This window comes from Syzygium oleosum, unplaced genomic scaffold (assembly GCF_021117445.2).
Source record: "Syzygium oleosum isolate NSW1041296 unplaced genomic scaffold, Sole_v2.1 Sole_v2.25, whole genome shotgun sequence".
Taxonomy (NCBI): domain Eukaryota; kingdom Viridiplantae; phylum Streptophyta; class Magnoliopsida; order Myrtales; family Myrtaceae; genus Syzygium; species Syzygium oleosum.
The window spans coordinates 3,885,004-3,906,805 of record NW_026607509.1 but is presented as its reverse complement, the minus strand read 5'-3'; the positions used below and the strand labels follow the sequence as shown (position 1 = coordinate 3,906,805).

At 44.1% G+C, this 21,802-nt stretch overlaps 3 protein-coding genes and 2 non-coding genes across 8 annotated transcripts; 2 read left to right on the top strand and 3 right to left on the bottom strand.

Moving 5' to 3' along the window:
* Positions 1–660: 660 nt before the first annotated feature.
* On the top strand, positions 661–807 carry LOC115671697 (small nucleolar RNA snoR135). Its single transcript, XR_004004626.1, has one exon. It is a non-coding gene; the product is annotated as a small nucleolar RNA snoR135 (small nucleolar RNA).
* A 1,905-nt stretch (positions 808–2,712) lies between these two features.
* On the bottom strand, positions 2,713–3,315 carry LOC130134957 (glycine-rich cell wall structural protein 1.8-like). Its single transcript, XM_056303015.1, has one exon. The coding sequence runs from the start codon at positions 3,313–3,315 to the stop codon at positions 2,713–2,715; it is 603 nt and encodes a 200-aa protein (XP_056158990.1).
* Positions 3,316–6,376: 3,061 nt separating this feature from the next.
* Positions 6,377–7,551, bottom strand: LOC115671608 (protein SRC2). 4 transcript variants are annotated; one of them, XM_056303074.1, is made up of 2 exons: positions 6,622–7,551; positions 6,377–6,579 (listed from the first exon to the last, which is right to left on the bottom strand). In XM_056303074.1, exons 1-2 carry the CDS (start codon positions 7,513–7,515, stop codon positions 6,565–6,567), a joined length of 909 nt encoding a protein of 302 aa, XP_056159049.1. In that variant the 5' UTR covers positions 7,516–7,551; the 3' UTR covers positions 6,377–6,564. The 4 variants fall into 4 exon arrangements, with proteins under 4 accessions (XP_056159049.1, XP_056159050.1, XP_056159048.1 ...); XM_056303075.1 differs by having other exon boundaries at positions 6,377–6,576; XM_056303073.1 differs by having other exon boundaries at positions 6,377–6,621; positions 6,661–7,551.
* A 3,049-nt stretch (positions 7,552–10,600) lies between these two features.
* TRNAL-CAA (transfer RNA leucine (anticodon CAA)) lies at positions 10,601–10,684 on the top strand. The gene has a single exon. It is a non-coding gene; the product is annotated as a tRNA-Leu (tRNA).
* Positions 10,685–10,941: 257 nt separating this feature from the next.
* LOC115671609 (protein DETOXIFICATION 35) lies at positions 10,942–14,616 on the bottom strand. The gene is made up of 7 exons (XM_030593244.2): positions 14,233–14,616; positions 13,067–13,692; positions 12,850–12,906; positions 12,219–12,457; positions 11,994–12,112; positions 11,645–11,731; positions 10,942–11,375 (listed from the first exon to the last, which is right to left on the bottom strand). The coding sequence occupies exons 1-7, from the start codon at positions 14,485–14,487 to the stop codon at positions 11,298–11,300; spliced, it is 1,461 nt and encodes a 486-aa protein (XP_030449104.2). The 5' UTR covers positions 14,488–14,616; the 3' UTR covers positions 10,942–11,297.
* Between the last annotated feature and the right edge of the window lie 7,186 nt (positions 14,617–21,802).

The window sequence follows — 21,802 nt, the reverse complement described above, 5'->3', positions numbered from 1 at the left end:
ATGCTTCCAATTGACAATGCACATTCTGACTAAGACTAGGAAACATCAAACAGACTAAGAATGGGGAACATTAAATTAGAAAACCACATAAACTACGAAACCAATTTGAATGAGCCACTCGATTTGGGAAAACTACTCAAATTAGGAAATCATATTAAATAGGAAACCAACTTAAATTAGTAATCTTAAGGGAGAAGGACACTACAAGTGCCAAAAGTTGTGCACGGCGCTCACTTTAGTGCAAAAAGTTTGTTCCGAATCACTTAAGTGCCAAATTTTTTAAAAAACACTCATTTCAGTGTCAACTCCGATTTGTTTGGCCAGAAATCTGACGTAACCTTTTTTTATTAGTTTCTTAAGCCGACGTGACTCGCCGGAGAGTTCAATCAGCATCTAAAGCACAAAATGACATTGTTTAGTAGCTTTTCCCCAAATAAGAACCCTAAATCGACAAATTGAAAAAGAATCCCAATTTCAAACCCTAAGTTGGCCATTGAATTGGCCGTCTCCATGCCTTACCCAATCTCTCTCTCACTCTCCCTCTGTCTCTTTCTCTCTCTGCATCTCATGTGAAATGAGTATGTTGCTATTTGTTTGCGACTGCGATTCGATTGTTGTTTCGTAAAAGATTTTAGATTTTTCTCTTGTGGCTTTCGGTAATTAGCAGAGAATGTGTATCAGCATGGCGCGAGGAAGGTGCGCCTATCGCCGAAAGGTGATCTCTGCAAAATTGAGAAGGGGAAGGTGGGCAGTTGTAGTTCAACCTTCTTCCCATTGAGCTCTTCAACAATCATCTTCCCCACATACCTTCTCGCTCTTTTCTTCTTCTTCCTCCTTCAAATCCCTATTGTGTTCTAGAACATTGAATTGCTTCATGCTTCTAATCACTAAGCAGCACTGAAGAAATGAAAAACCCAGCTCCATCATCAGAGTAATTTCCTCGAACACCTAGTGGGCATATGGTGTTCCATGGCAAGGAGACAAATCAAGAACAGAGGAAGTGGACAAAGGGTTTCAAACGGACCGAGATGTGAGAGCAAGCAGGGACAATAGACATGGAGTTGGTCTTGGCATGCTGAAATGCGGAGACGCGGAGGTGGGAAGCCAATCCCACGCCTTGCTTCGTGGGACGAATGTATGGGAAGCCAAGCCCGGCCTTCATGTACTTCATCTTGAACCTCTGTTAGGGCAAGTTCCACACGATCTTCGAGCCCTCGCTAGAGGCTCCGTCGTCGGTGGTGGTGGTCGCCGCCGTCATCTCTCTCTCTCTTCAACTTTCGCTTCCTAGTTCTAGTGAGCTGGGGAACTGGAAAGCATGCCGTGCGACGTTGATTTGGACGTCCGAGCCACGTAGGCCGTGCCACTTCGTTTTTGTAGTCCACATGGACTATATTTTTTAAAAATTTTGCCAAGTCATATTAACAAATTAATTATAAAGGCCACGTAATAAATTTGACCAGAATTTCTCGCCGTTAGCACTTAAGTGATCGTTTTTTTTCCGATTTAGCACTAAAGTAAGCCGGCAAAAACTTTTGGTACTAAAGTGAGCGTCGTACACAACTTTTGATACTTCTAGTGTTCTTCTCTCGTAATCTTACTCAAATTCGAAAACCAACCAAAGAAGGAAACCTACTTAAATTACGATTTGAAAACCTAATTACATTAAGATACCTACTCAAACTAAGAGATTTATTCAAATCAAGAAACTTACCCAAGTTAGAAAACAAATTGTACTAAGAAACCTATCCAAATTGTAAAACCTACTCAAATTAGGGAACCAACTAAACTAAGAAACCCAATCTAATCAGGAAATAAACTGAACTAGGAAACCTACTTAAATTTGGAAAACAATTTGAATTAGGAAAATTACTCAAATTTAAAAACCTAATTACATTAAGATACCTACTCAAACTAAGAAATTTATTCAAATCGGGAAACTTACCCAAATTAGAAAACAAATTGTACTAGGAAACTTATCCAAATTAGAAAACCTACTCAAATTTAGGGAACCAACTAAACTAAGAAACCCACTCTAATTAGGAAATCAACCGAACTAGGAAACCTACTTAAATTTGGAAAACAATTTGAATTAGGAAAATTACTCAAATCTGAAAACCTACTTACATTAAGGGTGCGCATGAAATCATTTCTGTTTCTCTATTTTTCTATTTTTCTGTTCCCAGGAACAGATTTGAAACAGAAATCCGTTTGGCAAACCAATTTCATTTTTTTATTTATTTCTGGAACAAATTTCTATTCTAGAAATAGGTTTGGGACATAAATCAGAAGTAAAAAAATTTATTTTTCTATTTCTGGAATAGAAATAAGAAATAAAAACTTTTCTTATCGCTCACCATTGCTACTAGCCGGCCACCCCCTTGCGACTCGCTATTGCCGCCGGCCGCCTCCTGCCACAGCCGGCCGCCTCCCGCCGTCGACTACCTACCGTCGGCGTCCTTCGCCAACCGCCTCTTCCCACCGCCATCTTCCACCGTTCGCCGCCGCCCAACGCTGGCTGCAACCCACCCACTGCCGCCTCCTGCCGTCCTTCGCCGCCACCCGCCGGCCGTCATCCTCCGTCGTCGGTCGCCATGCTCCACCACCCGATGCTAGCCGCCACCCGGCGCCGGCAGCCTATGGCCACCCTCCGCCGTCGGCTATCGGTCGCCGCCTCCTGCCACCAATCGCCCCTCGGTGGCCGGCGGCCACCCACTACCGATCGCCATCCTCCGTCGCCAGCCGCCGTGCTCCACCGCCCGACGCCGACCGCCTCCGGCCGCCTCCACCGGCCGACCGCCGGGTTGCCGTGACCACGCCGCCGGCCGCCGCCGTGCCTCCACCTGCTCGGCCACCATGCTCCACCGCCCGACACCGGCTGCCTCCGGCCGCCCTCCATCGTCGGCCGCCATGATCCACCGCCCGACACCCACCGCCCGGCGCTTCTCCACCGCCGGCCGCCGTGCCCCACCGCCCGACGCCGCTGCTCTCACCGCCGTGCTCCGGCCACTCTCCACTCCACTGCCGCCGCCCAGCCGCCACCGCCCACCGCCCGGACGCGGCTGCCGCCTCGGCCCTTCCACCGCCGTGCCCGCTCTGCTCCACCGCCCGACGCCGCTCTCCACCGCCGGCGGCGCCGCTGCCCGCCGTGCTCCACCGCCCGACACCGGCTGCGCCCGGCCGCCCTCTTCCACTGCCCGGTCCGTCTGGGCCGCCCGCCGTGCCCACCGCCCGGCGCGCCCTCTTCACCGCCGGCCGCCGCCGTGCTCCACCGCCCGGGACGCCGGCGCTCGCCACCTCTTCACCGCCGGCCGTCATGCTCCATTGCCCGCCGACGCTCCCACCTCCGGCCACCACTATTTCACCGCCGGCCGCTCCCACCGCCAACCATCATCCTCCACCCCCCGTCACCACCCGCCGTCCTCCGCCGGCTGCCCGGAAGGGAGAAATTTTGTGTCGTTATCAAACACACAATTTTACTTAGAAACTCGTCCACGAAATAGAAATAGAAAAATCTATTTCAGGCCAGAAATTGATTTCTGGAATATAAATATTGCCATGCGCGCCCTAAGGTACCTACTCAAACTAAGAAACTTATTCAAATTGGGAAACATACTCAAATTAGGAAATAAACCGAACTAGGAAACATATCTAAATTTAAAAAAAAAAAACTAGTCAAATTGGAAAACCAATTGAACTAAGAAATCTATTTTAATTATGAAACCTACTTGAATTTGAAAACCTATCTAAACTAGGAAACCTATTTAAACTTAAAAATAAGGGACGAGTGCACTTGAAGTCTTATACTTGTCATGTAGGTGCAATTGAGATCTAAAACTTTCAAAAAAATGCAATGAAGTCATAAAACTTGTCAAATTGATGCAATCAAATCCTTTTATTAACTCTGTCCAACTTAGCTCATGGAAAACGCCGATGTGGCTTTTATTATTATTATTTCTCTCCTACGGAGCACTGACGTGGCTAAAACATGAAGGACCAAGCTAAAACGACGTTGTTTTGATCCAAATATGATTTTTTAATCTAAATATTATTTAAATTGGAATAAAAAAACAAGGGATGGCAAAAGAGGGCGAGCCACCGCCTACCATCACCAGAAAGGGCTAGCGATGGTTGGGTGAGGGTTGATCGAAGTCGCCAGGCCCTAGCCAGTGGCCGGCGACCTTAGCCGATCGTAAGCGACCCCCCTCGCCATGTTTTGTGCTCCTAGTTTTTAAAAAAAAATTAATTTCTAAATCTAATTCAAATAATATTTAAATTAAAAAAAATCAAATTTGGACAAAAAACGACGTCGTGTGGCATTTTCCTTTATGTTTTAGCCACGTTAGCGTCATGTAGGTGAGAGAAAATAAATAAAAAACCACATCAGTATTTTTCATTATCCAAGTTGGACGGGGCTAACAATGATTAAACTAATTTGATAAATTTTAGATATTAATTGCATTTTTTGAAAGTTTTATGATTTAATCGCATTTTTGTGATAAGTTTTAGGACTTCTAAGACACTTGTTCTCAAAAACAAACTAAAAGTCTACTCAAATTAGGAAATAAACTTTAACTAATAAATCTACTAAGATTTGGAAATTTCCTTAAATTAAGAAATCGCTTAAACTGGGAAACAACCTAAGAATTAGGGGTGTCAATGGGTGGGTCGGGTGCAGTCGGGTTTTCATGATACCCAACCCGACCCAAAAATATTGGACATATGTGTTCGACGACCCAAGACAAAACCCGAACAAGATAAAACTACACGATCGGGCCGAGTCATGTCGTCGGGTCGGGCGGGTTTTGTGTTTCAAATAATGAATTCATAGATAGAGATAGAGAGAGAGAGACGCCATTGTTGCAGATCCCTAATTCATCATCTTCCCAAGAAGACCCGTGCATCACCGCCCGACCTCGCCGATTCAACCGCCGCCGTGGCATCGCCGCCTTTGCGCCCACCGTCCCGGCATCGTTGCTGCCGCAGCAGGAGGACTCCGCGTTGTCGACGAGCCCGCCACATTCCACCTCTCTCTCTCTCTCTCTCTCTCTCTCTCTCTCTCTCTCTCTCTTCCAAAGTTGCATCTGTGCTTTGCACTTTGCACTTTTCTTGCATTTGATTTGATATGATTTGATGGGTGTTCCATCAAATTGAAAACTCAAGTTTGGCGCACTCTCCATTTGGAGCTCGCTCGCTCGCTCGGAGTCCGAGCTCTGCCTCTCTTGAGCTCTCGCTCTTGGAGCTACTACACGCACTTGACTTCTCGGGGGGATCATTGCGGACCCTTTGAAGCGCATCAAAGTCCCGGGCTTACGCCCCCTCACGCCAGGTTTCGAATCCTTCGAGGGAGCCATTCTCTTCTCCTCTGCATGCCGGCGCAGGAACTCAGCCTCTCTGATTACCAAGTAATTTTTGTTTACTTTTCGCTCGCAGTTGAAACTTGGAGCGGCATTCCTGTGGAATTCAAGTGCATTAGATTGGTGTTGCATGCGTCGTTAGAATCCATCGGCCATCTTTCTGTCCAAAGCCTCTGAAAGTCTTCTTCTTGCCGATGATGTCGCGTTGCTGATCAAATGGTCATCGGTTCAGTCTGGGTTTTACCGCGTCTCGTTGGTGAGCTTGAGGACGCCCGGCCGTCGATCTCGGCAACGCTGCTGAGGGTGATGTTGCCGGGCGGCGGCACGCGGAACCCGGGAAGAAGAAGTCGGCGGGGTTCGGGAGAAGGAGGGATCTTAAGGGTTTTGGTTATTGTTTGGATTGAGCGGGACAATGATCCAAACAATACAACTAAAAGTCTACTCAAATTAGGAAATAAACATTAACTAAGAAATCTACTAAGATTTGGAAATTCCCTTAAATTAAGAAATCTGCTTAAACTGGGAAACAACCTAAGAATCCTGCTCCAATTAAGAAACATTCCTTGAGCCTTAACCAAACCAAATCAGCCTTGTTTTTGTTCAACTCCTAGAAAACTTCATCTCGAACCCCATCTCCTCACGCCATCCATCGAATCATGTTACGGCCGAAATTTTCCTTTGCTTGCATCAAAATCAAATGGATTCCGTCGATTGACGAGGTGGGCTTGCGAGTTGATTCTCCAGCATCGCTACTATGCTAAAAGGGGAGGGAATCAATCGCCACCGTCTACTTTACTTCTGTCTTTAAGCTTTCGGCATCAAAATGAATGATCGCCCTTGCCAACGACCAAGTTATTAAAGAAACGCTACGCAACATCTCTCTCTTTATCTTTTTTTTTTTTCTTTTTTTTTTTGTTCCGCCCTTTGACGCATTTTATAATCTATTTATTGTGCAACCTTGGAAAAGATAAAAAAACCATCGAGTTGCTCTCGCTTGCACATACTCACGAGGTATGACACAATTAAAAAAAAATTAAAATTATAGAGTATGCTTATGCGTGAAGATTACAATATATGATTGACGAGAAAATACATCAACGGGCCTGCACCCGAAGGCACGCCAACATCATCCGCAAACAAAACTCCCACAGAAAACGATAAAACTTGATGAAAGTAAAAACAGAGCAAAAGGACAAGAGCCGGCCCCCCCTCAGAAATCATCCTCCTCATAGCCGCCGCCGTCGTCGTCGCCGGGATCCTCCTCCACCTTCTCCGCCGCGTCGTCGTCGCGGAGATCCTCCTCCACCTTCTCCGCCGCGTCGTCGGCGATCTTGTCCTCCAGGTGATCGAACCCCTCCGCGAGGGCGATCCCACCGAGGGCCCCCGCCACCGCGCCCACAGCCAATCCCGTCCCCATCCCCATCCCCCCGAACTTGCTCTTCTTCTTCTCCTCCTGCCCGTACTGCCCCCCGTACGCCGGCGCCTGCTCCCCGCCGTACCCGTACTGCGGCGCCTGCCCGTAGCTCGGCTGCCCGTACTGCGGCTGCGGCGGCGGCGCGTTGTACGAGCCGTAGGAGTAGCCGCCGGCCGGAGGCGCCGCCGCGTAGTACGGGCTGTGCTGCGGGGCCGCGTAGGGGTTGGCGTACGCCGGCGGCGGCGGCGCGTACTCCCTGGTCACCGGCGGCGCGTACTCCCTGGTCGCCGGCGGGACCCCGTAGGTAGTCTCGCGGTACGGGTCGGGCGCGCGGTAGCGCGGCTCCCTGACGCAGACCTTGACGTCGACCTTGCCGTGGGGGCGGCCGGAGGGGCGCTTCAGCTGGGGGGTGCGCTTGAGGGGCTCGCCGAAGCCGGCCTCGTCGAGGACGTCGCGGAGCTTGATCCGGGCGGATCCGATGAGGGGCTTGGTGTCCTCCTCGGAGCCGGCGTGGACGACGTCGATGTAGAGGGTCTGGTCCTCGATGGGGCCGGGGGGCAAGGGGATGGCGAGGGTCTGGTCCCAGACGGGGCACGTGTCGCCCTCCTCGTCGACCCGGGTGGAGCACTTGTTGCTGGGGTCGACCCAGAGGACGGCGTAAGCGCGGGTCTGGCCGCGTCGCCAGTTCACGTTCTTCAGGTCCCTGGCCGACGACACGGTCACCTCCAGCTCGTAGCGCGACGCCATTTCCCGAGAGCGTCCTTTTCCCTGTTTTGGCCGAGTGAAGTCGAAGAGAGGCAGAGGGGAGGATAACGCATAGGGACTGGGACAGCGATGAGGGGGGAATTTATAGGTGGGGCTATTGACAAATTGCCCTCGTGATTAGCGGGATACTACGAAAATGCCAATGAACTCGGAATATTCTTTTGGTAAATACGATGATAATAATAGTAATCTAATCATACTTAAGCCCTTCGAAGGTTGTTTTTGGCGTGGACCAGTTGACAGATAATTTAGCCAGTAGGAAAGGACAAAGTGGGAGAGGGGTGGGGGGGGGGGACAAACACGAGAAAAGGGTGCAATGGAATTGGCCCTTTGCGGGAGTGGGGGGTGGGATTGGCGAATCTATCTGCTTTGGCGACTGTCAGTTACGCGGAGTGAACGCGGGACGCACCGAACCAGGTGGGGCTGGGCCCCGTTTCTCCAATTTTGAAAATCTCGTCACACGTTCCCCGAAACGGACGGTCCATCTCGCCAGGCTCCCCCTTTTTCCTTTCTTCGAAATTCAAATTAGGCGTAATCATCCTCCCACGGTGGATTGATGTTAAAGTCACGATAGCCGGGCGGGCGGTCCATAGGCGCCAAGGCTCTTTTAAAGTCTTGGTCTTTGGGGGAGAAAAGTAGTTGGTGCTTGAGTAGGGCCAAGAAGGCCGTTCATAAACCCATTTATTAATTAGGATCGTTTCAAATGCTCGCTACCGAACGGAAAATTTCGGGTCAATTCTCGTTCCGGTTTGAATACTGAATTAAAAAAAAACGAATTTTCGAGCATTATGACAGTTCGGGTACCCGAACCGAAACACAAGTAAACGCTATTGCTCCCAGATCGTTTATCTTCACCGTCCACAACTTTTGCCCTGAGATCCGCCCATCATCTCCAATTCCTCGATTCAGCAACTCCAGATACTCACGACCAAGAACACCTTCGCACTCCCGACTCTGTCCATTTCATCCGCACCTCGATATCCCTCTTCAACGCCGTTGTCGACTCTGCCTCCGCCTATGTCGTTACTTCTCCGGTCCGATGAGTTCGCCATAGTGCGCTTCTTCCAAGAGAACACTCCTTCCATTGTCTACATCACCAATCTCGCCGTCAAGTAAGGGCCTTTACCGTCTATTGATTCGGTTTTCTGTCTCGACTCAGATTGCAGAGAGACAACAAGGAACAAAAAATCTCTTCAAACTATGGTCATAACTTTACTCCGTTTATGTGCGGTAAAAACTCAAGTTCACAAATTTCCTAGAAATGGCACTCCGCGGCACATAATCAAAAGAACAAGAGGCGAGAAGCGCAATTAGTTTCTGACTCACGTGTGAAAAGAAACGGACAAACGACGAGTCTCGAGTCAAAGAGCAAAACAACTCACCTACCCAAAAGAATTGTAATTTCCACCGGCAAGAAAAATCTAAACCCATAGGCAACACTTCACGCCCAAACACAAAGTTAAGAGTCTCAAACCACAATGACGATAGAGAAGGAGTTAAATGAAAAAAGAAGAAGAATTTGAAAACTCGAACCGAAATCTATTTGAGTCATACCTCGGGTCGAGTCATAATGAGCATACTTCTATTCATGTTCGGGTTGGGTTGTGTCGAGTATCAATAAGTTCCGGCCCTAACTGTTAACACCCTTATAATTAATTGCCGCGTGTACATTAGGCCCCACTCTTACTCTATAGTTTTATTTGGGTTATGTTCCCCGGAAGTCCAAAAACTTGTCACGAAAGTGCAATTGAATCATAAAACTTGTAAAAAGTACAATCAAGTCTCAAAACTTGTCAAATTGGTTCAATCGAGTTCTAAAGTTAATACCGTCTAACTTACTAAAGGAAAACGCCGACATGGCGCTGACGTGGCTAAATTACGAAACATAAGACTAAAACAACGTCGTTTTGGCACACTTTCCTCCCTTTTTTTAAAAAATAATTATTTAGCTTATTTTTAAAATTTAATCTAAATAAAATTTGTATTTAAATAATAATCATAAAGCCATGTAATCGCAACGTAAAATGGAAAAAAATAATAAAAAAGCTACGTCAGCATTTTTCGTTAGCCAAATTGGACGGTGATAACTTTATAACTCGATTGAACCAATTTGACAAGTTTTAAGACTTGATTGCACTTTTTACAAGTTTTAGGATTCAATTGAACTTTCGTAATAAGTTTTAAAACTTTCAATAAACATATTCCTTTTTTTTTCTCCTCTCGTACAGATGAGAACGAGGCGATTCATTCCGGGTTTTCTTCTTTTCTCTCGTACATGTGGCTTCGGGATCAAACATTTCTCGTTGTTCGTATTTCGGATCAGGTTGCTGTGCCGGCCCTCTGACGATTCGGTCATCCCCGCCGTCGCCTTGGTACATGAGAGAGAAAGACGGAGCTCTGCACGGGGGAAGAAAAAGAAAAGAAAGAAAGGAAAAGAAAAACTAAAGAGCGTTTGCCCGGTACACGTGGCAATTAATTAAATGGACTAATAATGTATGGCCTACTTGGCACAACTCAAGTCCCCAACGTTTTCTAGCCTTCGAAAAAGAGACGGCTCCCACTTTCTGACACTTCCTTTTGCCTTATCGAAGAACCCGCGGCCCGCGTTCAAGGGGAAGGTATAAATCCCACGCTTCATTGCGTTTCTTGTCTCCGGTTCTTTTGCGTACCCCTGGTATCAAAGCTGTTAGAGCGAATTTTATGGGCTGGCCTCGGCTCGGGACGGGTGGATTGACCGATTTGCCCTCGTGATTAGTGGAAATACTACGAAGGTGCCTGGAAAGGGAAAGAACTGGAAAAGCGTGGAGGATGAAACTCCGTGGGAGTGGGGAGTAGATGGAGTGGTGGCGACGTTAGCGAATCTGCTTTCTTTTGCCTTGGGAAGTGGATAATGGTTGGCCTGCTGTGACTGTCAGGCGGAGTGGGACACGGCACGCGCAACACAACTTCATGGGTCGGGCCTATCTCCATCCTTGAAAGTTCCCGAAAAAGACGGCCTATCTAACGCGACTTCTGTCCCGTCACAATTAATACATATAAATTGTCAACTGAAGCTCAAGCATTCAAGGTCAGGATGGCCGAGTGGTCTAAGGCGCCAGACTCAAGTTCTGGTCTTCGAGAGAGGGCGTGGGTTCAAATCCCACTTCTGACATTTTTTTTTACTTCCCTTTTTTTATTTACTCCCGAGATCCGTCTACCTTCGGACAGTTTTTGATAGATTTATTACCACCCGATTTGCTGCTAGAGTCTTAAGCTTTAGTGAAGGAGGACTGAGAACAGGAAAATGTTCCTACGAAGCCTGTCGTGAGAGCATCCGTGGTTTTAGGAAGAAAGAGCCAGAACGATTAAGGCAAAGAGCACTATTTTGCTTTATCAAGATAGTTGGCCTTTCTTTCAAGCGGGAATACGGATATAAAGATGGACACTTTTTCATGTCCTTAAGTTAAGCATAGTTAGCAAATCACCTTTAACTCCAATATAGACCCATCAATCCAGCACTTGCGCTAACTTATTGAAAATCGGAGAGCGTGACTAGTAGTGGTACACCTGAAGTGAACTGATTCCAATTTCACGATATGGACTTTAGTAGCTCGATTTGGTTCTTTCTCCTTGCTTCTCATTTCTGTTGCTCTACTTATATTTTCTCTTCCTATGTGCGCTCCCGAAGGGCGAAGAGTACATGGCAAGACCAGAATAGCCCGGGGAAGATGGCCTTTTTCCATCATGACAATGCAGATGTTTCACTATTCTGATGGCTTTTGCTGTCATATGGCATCCCCAGCCAGCTTTGGCACCATGTCTTGCCCACCCCACTTTCTCATGCGCTCCGTCGTTTGTTCCACCTGCAAATGACATCAGATCGATCGAGTTAGAATTCGCACAACTACACTCCCGTTTCTGCTTCATCTTCATCTCAGCATACTAGTTAGCCTTTTTCCATAAATTTCTATATATCAGATGCTTGAAAAACCATGGCTTACACTTACCTTACGACATGGACAAAGGAAATAGAATTTCATAGGGACTAATGGAAATCCTCCTGAATATTGGTTGGGTAGAGATGTAACCATAATTGATCTATTTTCAGATTTGCAGGAATAGCATTACTTACTTCCTTCTTCCAGTTCGTTTTGTAGAGCACCAACAGAAGCAGCGAGGTTTGCAAGGCAGTTCCACAAATCATGCCACCCCAGAGACCCTAAATTGTTGAACTTTAGTTAGAATAAAGCTAGAATGAGTAAGTGTGATGGATGTAGAAATGTATCAGCTACTAAGAAGCATCAGATGGCGAATAACATTATCACTGCCAGCAAGTTAACCTTGTACCTCCTTGTGTGGGAGGAAAGGAAATTGTATTCTATCGCGACATGAAGCTTAAGAAGTTCAATTAATCATTCTCACAGCCAGCTGCCGAAAATGCAGTTCTACTAAGCAGAATCTAGGGGAAGTAAATGTTCTACCATCACGCCTAATTTTGCAGAGTAGCCGAGAAAAAATCCAAGTGGAAGCCCAAAAAGATAATAACAGCCCAAGTTTATATAGGCAACTAATGCTTGCCATCCACCCCCGACGGCAACACCTGCAAAAGAAATCAAGGTAGGGGGATACTTTGAGTACATTTAAGTACGCAGCACAATGATGAAGGTCGAAGTACGCTGTGAAGAATGAAAATAGAGGTGTCAAACCTGATATGACTGGCTGGACACTATTTAAGACCATAGTCACCGCAAGCAGATATGCTAGGTGAGATACTGCCTCTTGTAATTTCTTACTGCTTGTGAAAATGATGGAGAAATGGTCTCTAGTTAGCAAAATAGCAACCATGAAGATTAGTCCGATCAGAAGAGACTGAAAAACTGTCACGTAGACGGAGTATTTGGCCGCTCTTGGATGTCTGAGCCCCAACTCGTTTGAAACGCGAACACTGAGAAAATGAAGGATAGTTAATTAGACACTATATTTGGATATATCTAACTAAGATGAAAAACTTTGGTTAAAAAAAAGGAACAAAGGTCAAACACATTGATTACTCTCGACATCTGTACAGTGCAGCATCCATAACTCGCCCGCGTTATTGAATTCTATTCCGACCTTGAATTCTTTGTTTTTGTGAAAAATCCTAAAATTCATTGATTCCACATTATGTATGCAACCTAAAATCCATCAGTACCATTCAAGTACAGATTCTTTCAAAACCATTCTTTTCCCTCCCAAACCATAATTTTTCTCAAATACTTAGCTTGATGCTTTACAAAGTTCGAGATTTGTGCCTGCCTTGAAGATGCGACACACAAAGGGAGAGAATAGGTCATTCACCTGATAGCAGCATTTATTCCGATGAACAACATTGCTTCCCACCCATTAAAGTTCATGCTGCAGTTTTAAATCCAAGGATGAATACAGTGAACAAACAGACCGCCAGGACATAGCGAGACAAAAAAAATGACAAAAGAGAACGAAGTCTATGCCAGTTTGGGGTCCTGACTGGCATGAACTTTCCAGCTGATTATATGTGAAATCACCGATCACTGACCATATAGAAAGGGAGCCAACCGCGATCACAGCATTATCAAGATGGCCAGTCAGGATGATCATACTCATCATATACCATATCTCCACACAGAGCATCACTGCCGAGGCAAGGGACAGCCTCACAAAGGCCCATATGTCCCTAAACGCGGACCACGACAGCCCATTCCAGCCCTCTTTGCAAAACCAAAAGACATAAACAACCTGAGCCACCGCAATTCCCCAGTTCGTAATGTCATATGCAACAGCTGCACCGGTAGTGCCCCATTTGAATACACTGATGAAGAGCCAAAGCAGTCCAATGTGTGTGATCAGAGCTACGAACCCAATCCAGGCGAGCGCACTGACCTTGCTCTGGGCTTGAAGGAACTTCTGCGTGGGGAAATTGATGGCGAGGGAGAACAGCTGAGGAATTATTTGGAGTGTGAATTCTCCAGCTAGATCAGCTATTTCGTCCTGCTGACCCAGGAACTTTAGGATGGGAGTGGCGTATATGTAAACAGGTAAAAAGGCGATACATGTGACCGAAAGGATTATCCATGATCTCTGCATATAAATTCCTAGCAAGTAAACCTGCCCTGCACCATAGGCTTGACCGCAAAGCGTCTCCACTGCACTTCCCATCCCAAGCTGCAATGATTGATTCGTAACACATGATAAAAGTGGAAGACAACGAGGGTCTAAGTGCGGTATACTATGTAAAACACTACTGGATGTTCAATTATTGCCATGGAACTTCCTCAGCTTCAAGTTATCAAGACAGGCATATCGTAACAGGCTTATCGTCGAAGTTTGAAAATTAAGAAATGAGCTGAACGACAAAAGGCACGCTTTATCAATTTGGCAGTCTAAAATTTTGACTGTTCAAAGACTCGAGAGAGTGATTTTGAACATGTACGTATGGATATATAAGCGAATCCAGCATTGCAGAAAACAGTACGTATGGAGATGGAAGCGATCATCATGGGGCTACACAGATATACAGATCAAAGGAAGATTCTTTTGTCCGCTAAAGCGATCGATATACGCAAAAACAACCACGTCTCTGACGATCAGCGTGAAATCAAGCGAGGAACGCGAACGCTTAAATCTCCAAACACACAGAACAGACATAAATGCAGCTCCAAAACGACGGAGCTTCGGGCTCCGACGAGAAAAGGCAAAGCTAACCATGAAGCCGAAGGAGAAGGTGCCGATGACGGAGAGAGAGATCGCGACGGCCGACAGCTCGACGTCGCCGATGTGCCCGACGAAGATGTTGGTGAACGAGTTGGTCCCGTACTGGCAGAGAATGTTGAACGCGATCGGGGCGGCGATCTTCCACATCCTCACGGTCTCTATCCAGAACACCGCCCTCGCCTCCTGGAAGCTGCTCACGGGGGCGTAGTCTCCGTCGCCGCCGCCGTAGAGAAGCGGCGTCTCCATCTTTCGCGACCCGCGTCAACCGGGTTTGATCGTGCGTGCTGGACTGGAGATTGCAGCGTCGAAGGTGGTGATGACAAACGAAAGGGACGTCGAGTGCGTGAAGTCGGGACAGGGGAGGTGCTGTGCGGTGCTGTGCTGTGCTGTGCTGTGGTCTCTGTTTTATAGTCCGTTTCAGGGGAATCAGTCGGCAAATGAACATGTCGTGCTAACCGTCCGTTGCGCTTTTTCTGGAGCTTAGAGCAGACAAAAATCGTGGCGAAAAGAGAAAGAAAGAGCTAAAAATATCCAAATAATAAACGATGGTATATGGATGATGCATGCATAAAGTTGGGGTGTCAAAAACCGAACCGAAATTTCGTGCACTTTAGATTCGATTCGGGTTTCAGTTCGGATAATAAAAAATTCCGTGTATTTTCGATTCGGGTCACCTCACTCTTTGCTCCATGCACCCTGCACTCCATAAATAAGACAAATGAGCTAGTTTGAGCTTTAAAGAGAAACGAATTTGACAGAGTAAGGGCAAATGTATCTTCAATATCTCATACCTCAAATGGTCGATTAAGGGCTAGCATGACAGTCTCTATAGAATGACGGAATATGCATTTTTGATTCCGGAATGAGTTTTTGGCAAGAAAAAGAGAAGCTACTTTTTGTAGCTTCTTGATTCCGGAATGCATTCTCCCTATTTTCTCAAAAAAAAAAATTCAGAAAATACATAAAAATTGAAAAATTCTAGAAAAATTCATAAAAATTTCCAGAAAATAAAAAAAAGTCAGATTTCGGGAAAATATGAAAATTGGTGAATTTTTTTTTTTAAAATAAAAAAAAATCAAAAATTTCAAAACTTCACATAATAGCTTAAAACACGCGTGGCCACCCACTTTAAGTGAAATTTAATTTTTTGAGGTGCCCAAAAAAAATCAAAAATTTCAAAACTTCACAAAATGGCTTAAAATACATGTGGCCACCTACTTTGAGTGAAATTTAAATTTTTTGAGGTGCCCAAAAAAAATAAAAATAATAAAAAAATAAAAATTTTCAAAACTTTACAAAATGGCTTAAAATACCTGTGGCCACCCACTTTAAGTGAAATTTAAATTTTTTGAGGTGCCCAAAAAAATAAATAAAAAATAAAAAATTTCAAAACTTCACAAAATGGCTTAAAATATCTGTAGCCACCCACTTTGAGTAAAATTTAAATTTTTTGAGGTGCCAAAAAAAATAAAAAAATTCAAAACTTCACAAAATGGCTTAGAATACCTGTGGCCACCCACTTTGAGTGAAATTTAAATTTTTTTAGATGCCCAAAAAAAATTTAAAAAAATCAAAAATTTCAAAACTTTACAGAATGGCTTATAATACATGTGGCCACCCACTTTGAGTAAAATTTAAATTTTTTTAGGTGAAAAAAAAATCAACAAATCAAAACAGATTTCTGTTCCATAAATCAATTTCTAGAGCAGAATTACTCATGTTTTACCAAACAGATTTCTCCTCCAGAAATCAATTTCTGGCAAGAATTTGATTTCTGGAGCAGAATGGTTACCATTCGCACCCTTAAGGGCTGCTTATACTTAGGGAGGCCAGCATGACAGTCTCTATAGAATGACGGAATTGACAATCAATGGTCAGCCACTAAATTTTTTTGTGGAAACCAACAAACTTGCTCAATCGGTTTCAATTTTTGACTCCATGATTTTTTTCCTTCTTTTGTTTTTTTTTTTTTTTGAATTATGTGTTTCCTTATTGCAAGCTTAAATTGAGAAACATAATCATAAGAGGGCCCACAGATTCAATTTTTTTGAATACGAAGAAAGAAGAAATAAATTAGATACCGAAATATATATAATTACAAGTGAAATATAATATCACTTACTAAAAGGAAATGCTTAATGTTATTATATAAGATGAAAAATGGCTTTGCAACCAATAACAAAATCATCATGTAATAAATTAGCTTCTCATTCTTTAGCTCAAATCAAATATATCCCGTTGATCCAAATCTCGTAGATGATGATGTGCTGGGACCCGAAACATTACAAAATCAATCTTACGATCACATGAGTGAAAGCTAAAATTAAAAAAAACGATTTTCGATCGATCTATATACAAATTTCACCTAATATAGCTCCAACATTTGGTTTATTGAGAAAATTCACATGACTACGAGACACATGACCCTATCTCATTTCATACGAATAAAAAGTCAATTTATAGTAAGGTACTTTATTTCAAAACAAAATAATAACAAGTATCAGCAACCATTAAAAACCCCCAATTCTTTCTTGATTGCAATTCAAAAAAAAAATTAATGCATTGAATTTTTTTTTATTTGGAAACAATGTCCACATAATCTTTTTCTTTGGCCGGAAAATAATATTTGCTATTTTAAAAGTTGCCACTGAGTTGTTCATATATTTTTTTGTTTGAATAAAATCACTTTGATTTGTTTCTTTGTATATCAACCGGTTTCAATTTGTTTCTTATGATTTTGTCTCTCAATTTGAGCTTGCAAAAGGAAACATAGAAATCACAAAAAAAAAAGAACTTATATTTGTTTCTTAGACGTACATCTAAGCATTTTTCTTATATTTATTTTGTTAGTTTAGAGTTTCTAAATTTTCGAATGTTTGTTAACATGGGGACACTAGGGTGTATTCATTGGTTGCTGCCCACATTTCGTTCCTTCACGCTGAATACTCAGAGATGTGGCCGTAACAGTCCGGACTAATGGGTTCTTAGGGTGCGCATGGCAATCATTCTGTGCCTAGAATCTGATTCTGGGCAGAAATGCTTCTTTTTTATTCTGTGTCCGGAAATAATTTCTAAGCATTTGAAGCCGTTTGGTAACTGCCTAAAATTTTTGTTCTTAGAATAGAAATACGCTTGGTAACTACACAAAATTTCTTTTTGTTAATAATTTTTTGATATTTTAATATTTATTTCTTTTTTTCTTTCTTTCCCCTTCCTTTCTTGGCCATCCTGCGCAGGAGGTCGACCTCGCCTAGATCTGGCGAGCCGACCTCGCCTTGCCAACCCAGGCGATGGCGAGGTCAATCTTGCTAGATCTGGGCGAGGCAGGCAAAGCGAGGCCAACCTCGCCGTCGCCACCCAAGTCCGTCGCCCTGATGGCGACTTAAAGGTCTGAGCCTCACCCGCGCAAGGCGACGCCTCGCCTTTCGCCACCTCAGCGAAACGGACTCGGGTGGCGACGACAAGGTCGGCCTCGCCTTGGCTGGGCGAGGCCGCCCTTGCCCAGGTGGCGAGGGGGACCCTTGCTAGCCACCGGTGAGGGCCAAGACGCCCTTGCTTAGGTGGTCGGCGAGGGCCAATTTTTTAGGTGCCTGGAATCGGTTTTAAACGAATTAAGAATAAATAAAAAAGTAGTTTCTTGATTCTGGAACAATTTTTTCAAAACTGATTCTTCTTGATTTTTTTCTTTTTTTTGGTTGTTGTTGTTCTTTGGTCCCGCCACCTGCCGGCCACAAACAAACGGATTTATGTTCTCAAATTGATTCTGGGAACAAAAGAACAGAATCAATCACTATTTGGTAAGTTGCCAAACAGGCCCTTGGTCTTCCCTGTTTGCTCCTATTCCAAATGGGAAAATGACACAAATGTCCTTCGAACTTTAACTCAATGTGCAATGTGGTCATCAAACTTTTAATTTGTTCAATATGATGTATGAATTTTAATCCAATGTGCCATGCAATCCCTGAACTTTTAATTTGTTCAATGTGGTCTATAAATTTTTTGTACACGTTTCAATTTAATTCATGTGCTAGATATTTTTGAGACTAGATTAAATCCAAGGATATAATAATCCATGAACTAGATCAAACATTTACCAAAAGTTCACGGTCTACATTGAATAAATTAAAAGTTTAGGGATAACATTATAGCTAAAATTCAGGAACCATATTGCATACAGGGTTAGAGTTTAGGGACTATTTCTTTCATTATCCCATTCCAAATTCCTGATCTTATGCTTCTTCCGGATCGAAGTGGGCCTTTGGTTTAAGAACCGGGTTTTCTTACTTCATGGCTTTCAAGGGGGCCCCGTCAATGGGTTTATCTTTCACCGTTTATTAGAGTTTGTGCAAGACTGATGTTATCATATCCCAACCAATATGTATTAGGTGCCATGCTCCATTGTTATTGCCGAATTACGTGTTGGATGGGCGTGGACTAGAGATGTCAAGGTGAGTCTTGACCCTCTTTTTATCCATATATAATGAGCTTGGTCATATATGGGTTAAGCTAGCTTTAAAAAATGGGTCATTATGGGTGTTGAGTTATAAAGCCCAATCAAACATGGATTTTAAATGGGTCTATCCATCAATCTGTCTACGGCGACCAAGTACATCATCCTCTGGCACCACACCAAGGAGGACAAGATCTACGGCATGCAGCGCCGCTGCATCACCGGCTCCTCCCACTTCGTTTAGGACATCGTCCTCTCCTCCGACGGCCAGTTCGCCCTCTTCGGTTCGTGAGACGCCGCCAGCATCTCAAACCGTAGGCGATCATTTCTCTTTCGCCCGCACTTTTAAACTCTCGCAGCATCCTGTCTTTGGTGTTTCACATGTGCGATGGTTTTGTTTACAATTCTAGTGGTGGATCTGTACCTAGCAGATTTTTCATCGATGGTGCATGGAGTAAAGATTCATCGACTGAGTTTTCATTATCTAAGTAGCCTTGCTCACACTAATTTTGGAAATTGTTGGACATTGATTTGGCGTTCAGGGCTAATAAATGATTTCCCTTGAGAAAACCCTCCGACGCTCAAGTCGAATTGTGCAAAAGAAGAAGATGAACGTGTTCAAACAAAACAAAGTTCTATAGAAGATGATTCTCCGGTCTAAATGTGTACCAAACCGAGTTATCGATGCACCTAAGTATTTATACGTGGTTAGTCGTCGTGAATGATTGCCATATGGGCCAACTCGCATCATTAACTTCCTATTTAGAGGTTGTAAATGAGTTAATTCTAATTTTTAGTCCCTATGCGCTCTAGGTGCTTGCACTTCGTGTTAATATATTTAAATAATAAATTATACATTCATCCAACGATTTAAACTTTAAGAATAGTTAGCAGTGATCTTATCAAAATCTCACAAAGTTAGAATATTTAAATAATAAATCACGCATTCATTTAATTGTGGTAGAACCACTGCCAACTATTCTAAAAGTTTAAACTGTTATATGAAAACGTAATGTATTATTTAAGTATTATAACACTCCCGCCGCGCTTAATATGGTCTTTCAACTCAGGATTACATGCTTTGATACTCGCACTTAATTTGGGAGGCAAACAGGGCATGGAAAGATTTAAACTCCGGATTACATGCTTTAATACCATGTTAGATTTTCCTGCTCCGATACCATCTGAGATTTTGTGGTACCATTACCAACTATTTTAAAAGTTTAACATGTTATATGAAGGCGTGATTTATGTAGAGGCTGAGTCCGTCTCTTTCCACCCTATTAAACGTACGAAGCCTACCCAAGTGAATCGGGTCCCCGAAACCTTTCTAAATAAAACCTCGTAGCATATGGATAGAGTTTAGTTATATCATAAAACACGTATCATCAATATACCATTGACTTGTTTTTCAACAATTTAAACTTTTGGAATAAATGGGTTTGTGCGGCACGATGAAATGACAACCTCTACGTATTGGCGAGGACCAATTAGATCCAAAGTATGGATGGATCCTGCGTGAATCCAATGTGTATCCGAATGGGGGGAAGTTCGCCGAGCAATTTCCCACCGATGCGCGTACGCCCAAAGTTGTCCCGGGCACACCGATCACGTAATCGAGAGTCCCACTTGACGACGAATGAGTGGGGAAATTAGGATGTTGTTTGGGAGGTAGGACACGCCATGTTGTCCTAACTCCCGTAATTAAGAGTCAACTTGGCGACGAATGGGTGGGAACAACAGGATGTTGTTTAGGATTTCTCATTATCCCTAGGAGGAAAATCCTAATAGGCGATCTTAAAGTATTCAGCGCGAGTTGATCTTAGATTGCGGAACACCTTGGCTACGTTAGCAGAGAATGGTATTCAATGTTTCGGAATATCAGGTGATGGTCCATTCGATTAATTAGGGAAATTATACTACATTCGATTATTCTATTTTCCTTTAATGAAACACGAAATTCTAAGATCTCAACGTTTTAAGATGGATTGTACGTTACGAGCCTTCCTATTTTTTTTAAGGTAAACGTTACCTTGATACTGAGGAAATGGATCATAGGCCGATTTAAAATCCTAGTGGTCAGTGACTCGCGTTTCTCTAGGACAATGGGATAGTCCTTTCATCTCATCCCACCGAAGGCCACCGATCATTATACATAAGAGCGACTTAAGGAAGGGAATTTGTTATATCGACTCGGGTTCGGTGGATTAAATCCATCACAGCTAGACATTTCGTAGGATCCACGCAGACCTGATGTATGAATCCATAAAAAAAGGATGGTCGTGATGGAGTCGGATCAGTGCACCCAGATCCAAATAAGATATACCTTCGAGGAATGGGTAAGTGCGCGAGTTCGTTTTTTTTGGTTACTCGAAAAGTTTGCATGTTATTTCTACTTAATAACATTTGTCCACAAAAAAAAAATAAAAAAATCGTGAAGCTCCTTGTATAAGTGTCTTTTTCATTTGCCTAATATAAAAGGTAATTCACACACGCCAGCTTTCTTGCACTGCCCACAACCTTTCTCTCCCTCTTTTTCAAAAGCACGAGTTACCGATACACGGAACTCAACTACATAATCTTATAAATGCACGCAATTTATTTTGTTAATGCACATCACATAAGAGCCCATCTGTAGGACGATAGACATGACGACCCGAATGTTACTCCCGAACGACACGCGAGACCTGTCGCATCGGGATCAGACCATTCGACCACTCGATCGATCTTCTATGTGCACGTTTCACGTGATGCGCCGTACTGACCAGTGGTATGTAAAACGAAGTACCGAAAGTCGCCCATTTTACCAACTTTGCGAGTCTTCGTACCACAGCATCACGAGATTATATCATTGAAACCTATATGAACTTCAAAGTCAAGTTTCCTCGTAAAAGAAATAGAAATTAAAAAGCAAATAGCCGTCGAATGGATTGGCGCATATACCTAAAGTTTCAGATTTTTCTATGTGCCGCATCCCGTCGTGTTGCCGGTCCAAACTCGCCCCGAGCCCGACTTGCCGTGTCTAGAAGGAGGCGTGTGGATTTCGTGTGGCGTGACGCGCGCGCGCCCCGCGTGTTCATACACACACCGCCATGCGAGCTCTAACAACAA